Below are 16,522 nucleotides of genomic sequence, written 5' to 3' on the forward strand. Positions count from 1 at the left end.
AGCTGATCCAGTTGGGAATATTAGGCCTGGAACTAAATTGAGAAGAGGCCCAATGACTAAATAACCGAATAGAATGCTAGGACATTATATTTGTGATCCGGGGGGAATACATGGCATCCGAATGGTAGACAATAAATTGTGTCGAGAAAATAAAATCAAGACCGAAAAATATTGCAACAATCGTAGTATTTTATTCCAAATATTTGAGTGTTACAATCTCTATGATTCCTCTGATTCTGTTTCCAATATAAATTCAAGGGCATTTGAGCTTGATCTTGAATTTTAATTTGATTTATCCGTCGTGAACACTTTGATTGTTGCCACGAATTTTATCACGAATAAGTTTTGAACGCCTTGTATTTGATTTGACTTTGTTTTTGATCTTGAATACTTGAATTGTTCTTCGTTCTTGAGCTTGAACTTGATTTGTTCTTCATTCTTGAACTTGAACTTGATTTCTTGAACTTGAACTTAGTTGTTTGTAGCCTGAAACTTGTAGAGAAATTTATGGCGTTTGATCCACGAGCCTTCTCTTGCTTCTTGTTACAACTTCTAGTCTCATTTTTGAGTTATGAAGACCCCTATTTATAGTTGTGGAAGGGAAGAGTTGTAATGGGAACAAATTCCTTCCGACCAATCAGATTGAAGAGTGTCAATTCCGTATTTGATTGGGTAGAACATGTCACTTACACTTGTGGAAGGGAAGAGTTGTAATGGGAACAAACTCCTTCCGACCAATCAGATTGAAGAGTGTCAATTCCGTATTTGATTGGCTAGAACATGTCACTTACACATGTGGATCGGTTCACTACAAAAAAAAGTCAAATTGCGGCAGCTATTTTTACAAATTGCAGCAGTCGGTAACTCCCGCAATTTGTTGTTGCAGCGGTTCACAAAACTTCTGCTAGAAGGTTCACCGCAATCAATTTACAGTAGTTTTTCCGCGACCGCCGTAATTAATTAGTGGCAGTTAATTTGTGGCAATTCAACCCCCGTAAATTGATTATTAAATTATTAAAAAATTTATATTTTTTACAAGTTCTGGCAGTCTGAACCTATGCAACATAGGAAATCATTATTTAGCAATACAAAAATTACGGCAGTCAAAACCCATGCAATTCATTGAACGTATTAATTTCTTTTACTGTATTTTTTACAATTATTGAACTTCGAATATTATCTACTAATGAACCTTTCCTCACCATAATCTAACCAAAAAAGATATAATATAACACTTAGAAACTAAACTTTGAATATTATATAACACTTAGAAATATCAACAACATAGTTAGCATCACAAAAGTATTACTTTCATATATAAATGGTGTGGGGCCACAAAAATGCTCCCATGGCAAAAATTCCTAAACAACTCAAAGCAAATTCAGCAATGTTTCTAGCTACATACAGTAGCGACGGAAGAGCTATCTCCGATATAGCAATCAGCCTCTATATTTAGTTGCTCGAAACGAACTTAGTTTTCAAACTAAATTTTAACATAAAACATTCACCCTAGCCATTCTAACATCCGCTCCAATCACATAATTACAGTGTCATAATCAATTATCTAATTCAATTATAAAAAACTTCAATTGTTTTCACTTGGATTATTGCCATCAGATGATCTTCTTGAGCCGTGGGTGATAGGGATCCACTAGCTGCATCTCTAGGCTGCAAACAAAATAAAACAATAAGATCCTTTAAATGCTAATTATAACTTAAGCTATTTCTTAAATAAAAATTTGAACCAATTCCATCCTTTATTCTGTAGTCAAAATTTTAACACACATGAAACTAGGAATTCAGCAGTACATTTAAACAGTTGGAAAATTAGTTTATCAGGGAAGCTCAAATAGCAGCTCTTTCCTGTTTAAAAGGTGCCCTCGGGTCTTCGTTCTTGAGACATTGTCAAAAGCTACAAGTGTGTAAGAGATCAACAATTTTATTTGTTTTCACTATACTATTTTGACCTCATAGCACATCGTTGATGCAGGATAGGACATAAACATATGATTGTCCAGCCAAACAAGAATGACAACAGAAGTACTTTGAGCATATTCTGGAGTGCTGCATTCAGCAGAAAAATCATGCTCAAGTTCATCATGTAAACAAGCAAACATGGATTTTACAGAGTGCCAAAACCACTAGAACGGACAAGGAAAGCACGTGTCTTGTGACACCAGGTCAGCTAATATCAATTGATGCAGCTCCTGATGCAGATATTATCAGTTGAAAAAAAAATCACAAGTTTATTTACCGTTGTAGGAGGAGAAGCAAAGAACTCCGCAAATTGCTCCGGTATTGTCCCTTCTTTCATTATCATATATGCCTTGAAAGCATTCATCATTTGTTTGTAGTTCTCTTGGCTTTGGTTGTGAGCATTCAACAATTTATTGTAGTTCTCTTGGCAATGGTTCAAACATGAAGCATCACTACTTGAAGCATTCATACCACCAAAACGAGGTCTTGCATGTTTAAAAACTTTGCTAGGGACAGCTCCTAATCCTAAGCACCTTACCCTTCCAGAGTGCTCTTTTCCTAGCACTTCACCAACAACATCATTCGGCGAAACTTCAGACTCATCCACCGTGCTTTGGCTCAAAACAAGCTCAATTTTTTCCTATATATTGTTTGTCACAATATTAATAAGTAACTAAATGCACACCAAGACAAGCAAAAAAGAGATAGCTGCTGAAATGCATCAAGCCAGACACTTTAAAAGTATAAATACATCTAGAAGTTTCACCTTTACACCTACATTCCTTTCATACCTTGTCTTGCTCCTCTATAAATCTTAATGTTACAAACTTTGAGCAATCATTTATCCCATTGAGGGTTAGTTCTCTTGGCCTAATAACAAGAAAACTGACCTTTAATTTTTTTTTATCAAAACTCCTGCACAATGGAGAGTTATGCTACATGTTCAAACCAGTACTCTTCACACATAAGAGTTGCAATGATTTTAGCACTTGTTTCAGCTGTTGTGTTATCGCCATTGTACGTAGAACGACGAAACAAAGAGAGCAGTTATTACGAGACAAGATGTAGCTCCGGGGGGATTGTATTGCCTGTGTTACTAGCTGGATTAATAGTTGCAATTAAAACCACTTCATCATCAGGACAAAGAGATACTGTTATTTCCAAGAAAAAGCAGATAATGTTTCAAACAAGAAAGGAAGAAACAAATTGTAGACTTATTTGACATTACAACCCATTGATAAATATCAAAAAAGATACATAACTAGTCTGGAACAAGCTGAAACTAATAGTGAATCAGACAGATACATATATTAGATTTCATACCCCAAAAAGGAATAACCTTCAACAATCACAAAGATAAAGAAGAAACTTACACATATCTCCTTTGCCGCCTCATTCACATATGTTCCATCTTGTTTCTTATGAGTATCAAGATAAAGCTGTGCGCGTCCAGTCTCAGCCATCTATAAATAAAATAACCAACAGAATAACTTAACTGGAATAGTTACATAAGTTAGTTTAATAATTAAAGTAAAACGACATGAATTAACATCTTTCACCATTTCAGCCCTTCTTCTGGAGTTAGGTTTGGAGCCACCTGTATGTGTAAATTTTTGTTTCTTTCGAATTTCAGTATTCCTTTTGCACATTTCATTACAAAAAAAAAATACTTGAAAGTCAATCACACAAATAACTAAATATAGTCAAACATACAAGTTGAAGTAATTAAATAAATACCAAAGTTGTTTCTTTAAAACGGTAATCAACAAATGAAGTCCACTGATCCCGTGGAATCCCAGCCGGAATATTTTCCATAATCTGAGCTTTACTTTTGAGTGGATCATAGAATGCTCTCCACAAGTTTAGCCTATTCGCGCTCCACTTTTTCCAAATAGAATTATAAACATAACGCCGTGCAACTGACTCGACTGTCTTAAAACAAAACCGTTTCTTCAAGAATAAAACATTGGTTAGCTTATCTGCTACATGCAAATATGAAGTCCAACAATAAAATAGACATGTAGCAGAAAGAATTAAAGCTTATACCTTTACAATTCGATCAAATACATGGTCAAAGTATGATATAGGTAAATATGGCCATTTCTCAAAGTGAATTGGAAATAAGGCGCAATCAGTTGCTAAAATTCCACAAAAGCCAGCAATAAGGCCTTGTGCTTCTCCAAATGGTTCGTCCAGGTAATCGAATTCAAGCACGATGCATTCTTCACCAGATAAATTTAGAACATCCCTAACTTTCACTTTGAGCCTCTTCCTATTTTCTTCTGAATCTTTAATAAAAAAAAAAAAAAGCCAAGAGAAAAAAGGTTACTAAACTTCAACAGTTACTAACTTCAGCAGTTATCATTATGTCTTTAACCCAAAAATAGCTCAAGCATTCTAAACCGAACTCTATTTCTACTGATTGCTCTATTTTCTGCCATACACAGTCTTTCTAATGCCAAAGCATTCTTCATTATCACTAAGTAGCTCAAATTTGATGCTTAAAAAATAAACCAGCAGCATTTTGGGGACTTTTAGCAGAGAAGGAGAAGAAGAAGAAGAGGAAAAAATAAAAAAAAAATAAAAAAAATAAACCAGCAGCAATTTGGGAACTTTTAGCAGAGGAGGAGGAGGAGGAGGAGGAGGAGAAGCAGAAGAAGAAGAAGAAGAAGGAGAAGAAGAAGAAGAAGAAGAAGAAGAAAGTGTACCTATAGCATCTACAATCCAATGTTGCATTGACTCACGTTCAATACGCTTTCTGGATGGTGCAGGGTGTGATGCGACCTGAACTGATGAAGTTGGCTATGATATGGTCTGAAAGGATGAAGCCGATTGTGATGCGGTCTGAAAGGACAAAGTCGGCTGTGATGTAGACTGAAAGGACGAAGTCGGCTGTGATGCAGAATGAAAGGACGAAGTCGGTTGTGATGCGACTTGAACCAATGGAGCCAATTGTTATGTGGCCTGAACTGACGAACCAAGCTGTGATGTGGCCTGAACCAATGAAGCTGGCTTTTTTGTTGCCTGAACTGACGAACCGAACTGTGATGGAACCGACGAAGCCGGCTTTGTTGTTGCTTGAACTGACAGGGCTGGTTGTACATTCCCCTGAATTGACTTTTGCAAGTTGTGCCAACGCTTGGTCTTCGGCATATCTGTAATTAACAAAAGATAAGCAAATTAAATAAATGCTGATATAAACTAATCAAAACTTCCATTCAGATTAAGTGATAAAACAAAACTCTTAATATGATATAGATTCATGTCAAACCAGCTTACAATAACAGAAATGCCTAATGATATATCAACACTCACTTAGTTGCATATTTTAAAGATATTCATACAAGTTATAACAGCAAAGTATGTTTTAAGATTGCATAACAAAAAAGAAACTACAAACATAAACAAAATTCTGTTATACATATGATATAAACATTGAACATTGCTTCTCTATATCTATCCAGACATATGCTCCTCTATTGCAATTTGGATATTTTCATAACCAACATCAAAAAATTGTTCAAATTCTTGTTGTTGGTATGGCTCGTTCTCATATACTTCTTCTTCATCAACCTCTCCCACATCAACCTCTCCCATGTCAAATAAATCTCTTGGCTTTAGATGTACAGCCACACTCCATCCTTCATCATTTTCATCATCAACATAGTAAACCATATTTGCTTGAGATGTTTCAATATAAGGATCATGATCCTCACAATCACTGGTGTGAATCAATTTAGAAAAATTGATACAATTAAAATTCCAAACATCTCTTTTGAACCCTCTATCCAGAGTAGTGTCAGCCCACTGACATTTGAAGAGCACAACCTTGAACCAGCCATAATAATTAAGTTTAATAATATCTTCCAGCTTCCCGTAATATGGCAAGTCTGCTTGCCTCGCATTTCTATCAGCATTCGATGAAATGCAAAAAGTGTCAGAAATAAGAAAAACTCCACTATTTTGAGTTTGCAATCCTTGTTCTCTAGACAAAATCCGAAATTTGAATCCATTAACGTTATAAGCCGTGAATCTTCTTCTTGCATTTGGCGCTGGACCTTGTGCTAAGAACTTAATATCATCAGATATTGTGTTTGCTATATCCGGATTCATAATCTAAATACAAAAAATAATTTCGTCAAACTTAAAAATTAAAATAAGAAAGCTACGAAAACACATTCTAATACCATTCACTCACTCGCTTTGGAAACCAATCAGAGAACTCTTTAGTAACTCTTCTCTCTACCTCTATTGCTGAAGGTCTTCGCCCTCTTGAACTCCTTTTGATGTGTTGCCTAAATTCACTAATGAAGCGTTATACGTATTAATTCAATTCACGTTACTCTAAAACTTCTTTCATAGATCAAATAAAATTAAATTTCTTACTCAATAAATGGCTTCACTGCAGCACAATTGAGTAACACATAGCGATGAGCTTGAGTTTTCTCCAAAGGAGTCAAGGAGAATGTTGTGGAGCCTCCAACCGGTTTACCTTGTTGAGGGAACATAGATGACCTTTCAGAAGCATTGCTATGATTTGGTTCATCACTGAAACGCTTAGGCCTATTTACTCTTGACTCAATATCCTCAAAATACCGAGAACAAAGAATTAGAGCTTCTTCAAATATGTAACTTTCAGCTATAGAACCTTCTGCTTGTGGTTTATTTCCTACCAGGGACTTCAAATGACCTAAGAATCTGGAACATAAAAGGCATCATATTAATACAAGTATTTACATTGAAACAATATTACAAGATAAATTCAAATAATGTCAAAAAAGAAGTTGTACCTTTCTACAAAATATATCCACCGGTAATGTACTGGGCCACCTTGTATTATTTCATCCACTAGATGGACGGTTAAGTGTACCATTACAGTAAAAAATGATGGAGGGAACAACATCTCCAGGTGGGAAAGAGTGATTACAATCCGATCTTGTAGCTTTTCTAGGTCCGAGAGGCTCAAGTTTTTCAGACAAAGATGTCTAAAAAAGGAAGAAAACTCTACCAAAACTGCAACAACGTGGTTTGGAAGCACATTATGAATTGCAATCGGCAACAATTGTTCCATAATGATGTGACAATCATGGCTTTTTAATCCAAAGATTCGTTTTTGATCCAAATCAATACAACGAGATATATTACTTGCGTAACTATCTGGCATTGAGAATTCTTTAAAGTTTTTAGGAAAGATACTTTCTTCTCTTTTGGAATTGTAAAAGCAACAAGCTGGTAATCATCTTTCTCGTCTGGCCCAAGATCACGTCTTACACCCATATCTCGTAGATCTTTTTTAGCCTTAACATGATCCTTTGATTTTTCTTTATCATTTAGCAAAGAGTATATAATATTATCAAACACATTCTTTTCAATATGCATAGGGTCTAAATTATGGCGTAATGAGTTGAATTCCCAATACGGAAGACCGAAGAATATGCTTTTTTTTCTCCATTGCTGAGTTACATCTTCCCCAACACTCTTTTGCCTATTTCTTTTTCTTTTATCATTCAACTCTGCTGGTTTTCCAAATGTAATATCAATATCTTTCACTTGTTGTAAAATGTCGGACCCAGATAATTTATTTGGGGGCCGGGGGGCCTCTCTTCCACATTTCCATCAAAGCGAAGCTTCATCAATCTAAATTTGTGATTTCTTGCCAAAAATCGACGATGGCCAATAAAGCACCACTTTCTACTATGCCGAAGTCGACAAGGTTCTGTATCAAAATTACAAGAGGGACATGCAAAACAAGTATGTGTGTTCCAACCAGATAAGATATTAAGTCCAGGAAAATTACTGACTGTCCACATAAGAGCTGCTCGCATTCTAAATATTTCATCCTTTGATGAATCAAAAATTTCCACACCTTTACTCCACAACTCATTCAACTCCTTAATAAGGGGTTGCAGGTATACATCTATATTATTCCCCGCCGTACGTGGACCTAGAATCATCATTGAGAGGATAAAATTTGGTTGCTTCATACACAACCAAGGTGGAAGATTATATGGAACCAAAATCACTGACCAAATGCTATAATTAGTACTCATCATCCCAAAAGGGTTAAGACCATCACTAGCTAGGCCTAATCGAACATTTCGAGGATCAGAAGAAAATTCAGGAAACGTTGAATCAAACCTCTTCCATGCCTCACCGTCTCTAGGATGCCTTATGATTCCATCTTTGTTACCACCCACCGTATGCCATCTCATATGCTCTGCCGTCTTAGAACACATGAACAATCTTTGTAACCTTGATTTTAATGGAAAGTAACGCAAAACTTTTGCAGGCTTCTTCTTTTGCTTCTTAGTTGTAGCAAACTGCTTCTTCTTACCTGAAGCAGACACAACATTTTGTTGCTTTTCTTATCAGGCTTCCACCTAGAAGCGTGGCAATACTTGCATGTTTCTTCATCAATATCATCTTCCCAGTACAACATGCAGTCATTCGGACAAGCATCGATCTTAACATAATCAAGACACAACTTATTGATGGTATTCTTGGCCTCATAAAAAGATATAGGGATTTTTGCAAATTTAAATGCATCCCTAAGTAGATCTAGTATCATAGTCATTTCCTTGTTACTCAACCCAGACAAACACTTTATGTGATATAACTTTAACAAAAACTCTAACTTTGAGTACTTGGACCCTTCGTACAGTTCTTGATTTCCATTTATAAGCAAGTCAAAAAAGTCTTTGTTGTATGAAGCTGGCATTTCGTTTAACATTTCTTCTTCTCCCACTACTTGTGATGGACCTACATCAACGCTCTCATGTCTTAAGCCCCCAAATGCTTCATTAATCAATAATTCTATAGGATTTTCGGGAGGTATTGTATCATGGGTAACCTCTATGTTGTTAGAACTATGCACCACATCCATTTCCCTATGCATAAACCAAGTGACATAATTTTCAGGGAATGGTTTGCAGCCCAAATGGTAAAATACTATATCTTTAGTCTGCCACTTTCTAAAGCCACATTTAGGACATGCACATTTTATTCTATCTCTTATAGCTCCATTCTTAAATGCAAATTCTATAAATTGATTCAAACCAAGCAAATATTCTGGTGTGTTCCTCGACATTCTAATCCAAGACTTATCCATTGAAAAAATAGATTAGTGTGAAACAATATTCACCTACAAGATTTTCAAAGCTTTAAGATTAGAGACATATTTAACACTTTATAAGACAAAAAAAGTAGAGGTAATGTTCTACTAATTATCTAGCATGATAAGACCAACTGAGAATGCTACAACAAGCTACTTAATTTCTCAATTGACTACATTACATTAAGCCTTTTGCATTAAAGTAATGTTAAGCAGCCATAAAAGATAACCATATTTACCAACTTAATACTCTCCTTATAACATCTGGTTGAAAAGCAGCTCAACATGATAGCACATCAGTTTAAGTACATATTCAGAGGACAACTTCAGTGGAATTAAAACACATTGCACATGCAGATCCCCACCATTATTATGATATGATGGAACACTTAGTATGTTTATGAAAGATCAGGTGATCAGCAGCAACACTAAGACAAAATTAAAAAATCTACTTCATTGTATTGTCAAGTCTTACTATTAAAAAATCTACTTCATTGTACTGCCCTCCGGAGAAAATTAAAATTCCAATCTTATCATAGTCACTACCATTTTCTAGGATACGTTACACCATTCATTACTTGTCTATAGCAATTAACAGAAGAAGTCTAACTCCAAGAAGATATGGTCGAACAATGCAAACAATAGAGAAAGGCAGGGAGAGTGACAAAAGGTTTATTGCTTACTGCTTACATTAATTGATTATGTAGAGATACGCTTAGTAAACACTTTCTTAATATGATTCTCTAGTTCCTTATTAACTAAAGGTTTCATTATCGGGTGAAGTTCACTGTATTGCACTGTTTCTTCCATCTGCGCCTTCTTCTTTAACAATAGAGAGGTTAATGTTGCCTTGGGTTTAAGGTCTCTCTCAATGAAGAGAGGTGAATCAAACTAAATTGAAGGCCTACTACTTTGATTTAGAACCAATCAAACTTATTCAGTGATTGTGTACAAGTTATAATTTCACATTGTGAATCTGTTGTAATGAAATAATCATAGTAACAATCATACAATAAGTAAGTATCTGTTTAAAATTATAGCATATTAACCATAATACATCTATTGTACCAAGGGACTGTTGAATTTGGCAAATCCCACATCGGTGGGTTAGCCATTTGGTAGGGATATTTTTCCTATAAAAGGAGGCCTAATGTTTAGGATTTAAACACACCTCTCATTTGCCTTCTTATCTTCTTAAGGCATTTGTATCTTCTCTCTTTAGTATTATTTCACTTGTATTTTTGGAGTGGAATAAAATATTGGTTGTGTCCGAGGAGTAGGCAAAATTAGCCGAACCTCGTAAATTCTGGTGTTCCTTTTATTGTTGCTTTATTGTCTTATTTATTATTTGGTGGCTGTCATAATTTTTGGTATAGTAGTTGTGACTTATTCACACTATATACATTTGGCTTCCGCAACAATTGGTATCAGAGCCAAGGTACTGTCTAAGTATGCTCTGTGGTTGCAGCATAGTCTGATCTTCCACATCAGAAAAGATTTATCTTGGTAACTGAGTCAAGGTTCTGTCTGAGTATGCTCTGTAGTTGCAGCTTAGTCTGATCTTCTACATCAGAAAGGAAATAATCTTGATTTGTGTCGTCAGCTATTAAATAATATTTGTGTCAAATATGGGAGACAATAAACAAGAAGAATCTACATCAAGTGTCAACAATACGTCATCATTGGCATCTTCGCTTATGACAAGAATTGTGTCAAATGCGAAATTTGCGGTAGAAATTTTTGACGGGTCCGGGCATTTTGGGATGTGGCAAGGCGAGGTTCTAGATGTCCTTTTTCAACAAGGGCTAGATCTGGCCATTGAAGAAAAGAGATCAGATGTTATTGGAGAAGAAGATTGAAAATTATCAACCGTATTGCTTGCGGTACCATTCGATCCTACCGCAAGGTAGAAATATCCATACACAAAGGAAACTTCTGCAAGTAAATTATGGAAAGCACTGGAGGATAAATTTTTGAAGAAAAACAGTCAAAATAAATTGTGCATGAAGAAGAGACTGTTTCACTTCACCTATGTTCCTGGTACCACGATGAATGAACATATCACCAGTTTCAATAAGTTGGTCACAGATTTGCAAAATATGGATACAACTTATGATGATGGTGACTTGGCCTTGATGTTGTTGGCGTCACTTCCTGATGAGTACGAGCACCTTGAAACTACTCTACTCCATGGAAATGACGAAGTTTCTCTCAGAGAAGTTTGTTCGGCTTTGTACAGCTATGAACAAAGAAAGCGAGAAAAACAGAAGGGCGGAGAAGGAGAAGCACTATTTGTGAGGGGTCGTCCTCAAAATCAAACGAGGACAAAGAAGGGAAGATCCAAGTCAAGATCCAGACCCAGCAAAGATGAATGTGCCTTTTGTCGAGAAAAGGGGCACTGGAAGAAAGACTGTCCGAAGTTGAAGAATAAGGCCAAACATAACAATGGAAAGGCCATTATGGATTCAAATGTAGCTGATTGTGATGATTCAGACTTCTCATTAGTTACAACAGAGTCATCAACATCATCAGACATATGGTTGATGGACTCGGCTTGTAGCTATCATATGTGTCCCAACAGGGACTGGTTCGTGGATTTTCAAAAGGGAAAATATGGAGTCATCCACACAGCGGACAACAGCCCTCTTACCTCATATGGAATTGGTTCAATACAATTAAGGAACCATGATGGAATGATCAGAACATTAACAGATGTTCGATATGTACCGGATTTGAAGAAGAATCTCATCTTTGTAGGAGCCCTCGAATCAAAAGGGTTCAAAATCATTGCAGAAAATGGAGTGATGAAAGTATGCTCCGGTGCACTAGTGGTAATGAAGGCTAATCGGAAGAATAATAATATGTACCGCTATCGTGACAGTACAGTTATTGGGACAGCGACAGTGACATCCAGTGACGACAAAGAGGCAGAAGCAACCAAGCTATGACACATGCGCTTGGGACATGCTGGAGGAAAATCCTTGAAAACTCTATCAGATCAAGGATTGTTAAAAGGAGTAAAGGCTTGCAACTTGGAGTTTTGTGAGCATTGTGTCAAAGGGAAACAGACAAGGGTTAAATTTGGTACAGCGATCCATAATACTAAAGGCATTTTGGATTATGTACACTCTGATGTTTGGGGTCCTTCCAAAACACCTTCATTGGGTGGGAAGCACTATTTTGTAACCTTTGTTGATGATTTTTCCCGAAGAGTGTGGGTGTATACAATGAAGAGCAAAGATGAAGTGTTGGGAATTTTTCTCAAATGGAAGACGATGGTGGAGAATCAAACAGGCAAGAGAATTAAGTGTATTCGTACAGACAATGGAGGTGAATACAAAAATGATCATTTCAATAAGGTCTGTGAAAATGATGGCATCGTCCGACACTTCACTGTCAGACATACACCACAACAGAATGGAGTGGCAGAACGTATGAACCGAACCTTGCTGGAGAAGGTACGGTGTATGTTGTCCAATGCTGGCTTGGGCAAAGAATTTTGGGCTGAGGCAGTTACATATGCATGCCACCTCATTAATCGCTTACCATCTGCTGTTGTTGATGGCAAGACACCATTTGAAAAATGGTATGGAAAGCCTGCTGTAGATTATGACTCTTTGCACGTGTTTGGCTCAACTGCATATTATCATGTGACAGAGTCAAAATTGGATCCAAGGGCAAAGAAGGCTATTTTTATGGGAATTACTTCTGGAGTCAAAGGATATCGCTTATGGTGTCCTATGACAAAGAAAGTAATATTCAGCAGGGATGTTACCTTTGATGAATCTGCTATGGTAAATAAGGTAACAGAAGATACCAAACAAAATGAAGGTGCTTCTAAGCAGGTGGAGTTTGAGGGAAAATTTATTTTTCCTACACAAGAAGCAGAGGAGGAAACAAATGAAGATTACCCTCTGGAAGGAGAGCCAGTAGAGGAGATTCCAACTCAGGAACCTCAACAACAACTTGAATCAATAGCAACCAGCAGGCCAAAAAGAACAATAACGAAACATGTTCGTCTCATAGAGACGGTTGCTTGTGCAACCTCAATTGTAGCTGATGATGTTCCTACCACTTATAAAGACGCTGTCCAAAGTTCAGAAGAAGATGAGTGGAGGATTGCCATGAATGATGAAATACAGTCCCTTCATCAGAATCATACATGGAGATTGGCCAATCTCCCGAAGGGAAAGAAAGCAATTGGGTGCAAATGGGTATTTGCAAAGAAGGAAGGATTTCCTAACCAAGTAGATGTTCGCTACAAAGCAAGATTGGTGGCCAAAGGATATGCTCAAAAGGAGGGAATTGATTACAATGAAGTGTTTTCTCCAGTTGTAAAACATTCCTCCATTAGAATTATGTTGGCTTTGGTAGCACAATTGGATTTGGAACTAGTTCAGATGGATGTAAAAACTGCGTTTTTACATGGAAACTTGGAGGAGGAAATCTACATGACTCAGCCAGAAGGATTCAAAGTTGCTGGAAAAGAAAATATGGTGTGCAAACTTGAAAAATCGTTGTACGGATTGAAACAATCTTCTAGACAATGGTACAAGCGATTTGACGAGTTTATGTTGCGGCAAGGGTACAAGAGAAGCAAATACGATCATTGTGTGTATTTGCACAAGCTTAAAGATGGTTCCTTTGTATATCTTCTCCTATATGTTGATGATATGTTGATAGCTTCCAAGAATTCGGAAGAAATTGATAAGTTGAAGATTCAACTGAAGAAGGAGTTCGAGATGAAGGATTTGGGTGAGGCAAAGAAAATTCTTGGCATGGAGATAATAAGAGATAGACGTTCAAAGAAACTCTGTTTATCTCAGAAAGAATATTTGAAAAGAGTACTACAACGTTTTGGCATAGATGAAAAGACTAAGCCAGTTAGTACTCCACTTGCTCCCCATTTTAAGCTAAGTACTACTATGTCGCCAAAGGATGAAGCTGAACGAGAGTATATGTCAAATGTACCATACACAAATGTTGTTGGTAGCTTGATGTATGCAATGGTCTGTACGAGACCTGACATTTCACAAGTTGTTGGAGTTATTAGCAGATATATGCATAATCCAGGAAAGGAATATTGGCAAGCTGTGAAGTGGATTCTACGGTATATTCATAATACTGTAGATGTTGTGTTAGTTTTTGAGCAGGAATGCAATCAGTCTATAATTGGATATTGTGACTCAAATTTTGCGGGTGATCTGGACAAACGAAGATCAACTACTGGTTATGTGTTTACTTTTGCAAAGGCACCAGTTAGTTGGAAGTCTACTTTGCAGTAAACAGTTGCTTTGTCTACAATAGAGGCAGAGTACATGGCTATTACAGAGGCTGTAAAGGAGGCAATTTGGCTTCAAGGATTGCTAAAGGAGCTTGGTGTTGAACAAAAAGGTATCACAATTTTTTGTGATAGTCAAAGTGCTATTCAATTAACAAAGAACCAAGTTTATCATACAAGAACGAAGCACATTGATGTTCGGTGTCATTTCGTACGAGAAATCAAAGAAGAAGGTGGAGTCACGGTGAAGAAAATTCCTACTACAGAGAATCCTGCTGATATGCTGACAAAGGTGGTAACTGCGATCAAGTTTCAACATTGTTTGGATTTGATCTACATTGTTGAACACTGAAGATTGAAGATGAAGACATAACCAAAATTTGTTATTGAGAGAAAAATTGAAGATGTGGAATTTTGCCACGGTGGAGATTTGTTGAATTTGGCAAATCCCACATCGGTGGGTTAGCCATTTGGTAGGGATATTTTTCCTATAAAAGGAGGCCTAATGTTTAGGATTTAAACACACCTCTCATTTGACTTCTTATCTTCTTAAGGCATTTGTATCTTCTCTCTTTAGTATTATTTCACTTGTATTTTTGGAGTGGAATAAAATATTGGTTGTGTCCGAGGAGTAGGCAAAATTGGCCGAACCTCGTAAATTTTGGTGTTCCTTTTATTGTTGCTTTATTGTCTTATTTATTATTTGGTGGTTGTCATAATTTTTGGTATAGTAGTTGTGACTCATTCACACTATATACATTTGGCTTCCGCAACAGGGACAAACAAGAATCAGAATGTAACAGCTGCTGGAAGACAGTTTAGGACCCAAGACATTTAATCTTCTTCATATATTCAATACCATTGATTCATAAAGTCCAGCTAGATATGAAACAGATAATACTATGGACAACATGTTTCAACAACAAGATATTACCTCCTACTGGCAGAGAGGTGAATCAAACTAAATTGAAGGCCTATTACTTTGATTTTTATCATATCAGTAAAAGAACCCTATCATAACCACAAAATAGAAAAATAGACAAATCACCAAGTTATAACCCTTAACTCCAATTCATATGTATAATAACCAATAAAATCACATAATTCCCCAATCGAAAGAACAGAGCATCATCACAAAACCAAAATTATACATACATGTGCCTAGGTATCTGCCATAAATATGCATGTAAGAATCAAGTAAAATGAAGGTTAAAAATTAGGGATATCAGTGCAGTAATTAAAGAAATAATGGAGAAAAAGCTTACCACAACTGAAAAACACAGCGACAAATCATTTTTTTAATGAATTTTTACATTACAGAACATGAAAGAAGAAACAGAAAACAAAAATACATATGAATATTGAGGCAATAAAGCAGATTGCATGCCAGAAAATTCTAGGATTATAGAGAAATCAAGCTAATAAATTGCATATAATCAACATAGAAACCCCAAATCAACCAAAAAACTCCAAATAAATAGAGAAACCTCAAATTCAACAGAGAATACCCAAAATAACACAAAAATAAAGTGAAAACCCACATGTAATTTACAAAATACAAAAATACCTGGTTACACAAAATCAGAATTGGAGAAGATGAAAGACAAATTGCAAATAATCTGAAGAAGAACACCGTGAATTTTCTAGCAACGACACTCCAATTTGGTGAGAGAGAGGTTGCCGCTTGGAGACTAGAGAGAGAGAGAGAGACGGCAAAAAAATTAGAAGGTCTAAAGGTTTTGGGTAATAAGTCTAAAAGGTTTTGGCGGAGAAAAAAATGAGGGAAAACAAAAATATTGTGGGAAAAATTAGAAGTTTGGCGCTCTTTTGCTTTTAATGTACCAGCTGATCCCCCAAATTATAATTAATTGCATCGGTTAGAGAAAGTCCCGCAATTTGATACAATTTGTGGGAGTTACCGGTGACGGCCGCTAATTAACTGCCGCAATTTGACTGTTTTTTTGTAGTGGTTCCACTGGCCTTTTAATTTGACTTAGCATGCCTTATCGTTCTGACATGTGGCATAATCCTATTAGCTCTTTCGTTTGACTTGGTGTGCCATGTCATTTGACACGTGGCACCAAACTGGGTTTCTAGAAAGATGACATTTTGGGCTTAATAAAGTGGGTTCATCATTTTAGCCCAATTAAATG

General features: G+C 36.4%; 2 protein-coding genes across 12 annotated transcripts; both read right to left on the bottom strand.

Annotated features, from left to right (window-relative positions):
• Positions 1-1,235: 1,235 nt before the first annotated feature.
• On the bottom strand, positions 1,236-16,154 carry LOC104211602 (uncharacterized). 11 transcript variants are annotated; one of them, XR_011403987.1, is made up of 8 exons: positions 15,937-16,154; positions 6,768-9,118; positions 6,364-6,675; positions 6,176-6,272; positions 5,399-6,093; positions 4,686-5,132; positions 3,351-3,440; positions 2,598-2,617 (listed from the first exon to the last, which is right to left on the bottom strand). XR_011403987.1 is itself a non-coding variant. In XM_070163141.1 (7 exons), exons 2-7 carry the CDS (start codon positions 4,711-4,713, stop codon positions 1,570-1,572), a joined length of 1,035 nt encoding a protein of 344 aa, XP_070019242.1. In that variant the 5' UTR covers positions 4,714-5,132; positions 15,937-16,142; the 3' UTR covers positions 1,236-1,569. The 11 variants fall into 11 exon arrangements, 3 of the variants coding, with proteins under 3 accessions (XP_070019242.1, XP_070019240.1, XP_070019241.1); XM_070163141.1 differs by lacking the exons at positions 5,399-6,093; positions 6,176-6,272; positions 6,364-6,675; positions 6,768-9,118 and adding exons at positions 1,236-1,668; positions 3,715-3,927; positions 4,024-4,265 and having other exon boundaries at positions 2,255-2,617; positions 15,937-16,142; XM_070163139.1 differs by lacking the exons at positions 5,399-6,093; positions 6,364-6,675; positions 6,768-9,118; positions 15,937-16,154 and adding exons at positions 1,236-1,668; positions 3,715-3,927; positions 4,024-4,265 and having other exon boundaries at positions 2,255-2,617; positions 6,176-6,281.
• On the bottom strand, positions 7,610-9,064 carry LOC138880926 (uncharacterized). The gene is made up of 3 exons (XM_070161110.1): positions 8,312-9,064; positions 7,779-8,201; positions 7,610-7,693 (listed from the first exon to the last, which is right to left on the bottom strand). Exons 1-3 carry the CDS (start codon positions 9,062-9,064, stop codon positions 7,610-7,612), a joined length of 1,260 nt encoding a protein of 419 aa, XP_070017211.1.
• Positions 16,155-16,522: the final 368 nt, after the last annotated feature.

This window comes from Nicotiana sylvestris, chromosome 11 (genome assembly GCF_000393655.2).
Source record: "Nicotiana sylvestris chromosome 11, ASM39365v2, whole genome shotgun sequence".
NCBI lineage: Eukaryota > Viridiplantae > Streptophyta > Magnoliopsida > Solanales > Solanaceae > Nicotiana > Nicotiana sylvestris.

Bases quoted from the DNA above. Each gene is read 5' to 3' on its own strand.
- LOC138880926 (XM_070161110.1), bottom strand. From the start codon at position 9,064: ATGTCGAGGAACACACCAGAATATTTGCTTGGTTTGAATCAATTTATA. The intron at 8,202-8,311 runs GTAAGAAGAAGC...ATGTGTTCTAAG, and splicing joins AAATGTTGTGTCTGCTTCAG to ACGGCAGAGCATATGAGATG. The intron at 7,694-7,778 runs GTCAGTAATTTT...ATTTTGATACAG, and splicing joins GAGCAGCTCTTATGTGGACA to AACCTTGTCGACTTCGGCAT.
- LOC104211602 (XM_070163141.1), bottom strand. From the start codon at position 4,713: ATGCAACATTGGATTGTAGATGCTATAG. The intron at 3,928-4,023 runs GTATAAGCTTTA...TTATTCTTGAAG, and splicing joins TATTTGATCGAATTGTAAAG to AAACGGTTTTGTTTTAAGAC. The intron at 3,441-3,714 runs GTATTTATTTAA...TTTTATTTATAG, and splicing joins GTTTTAAAGAAACAACTTTG to ATGGCTGAGACTGGACGCGC.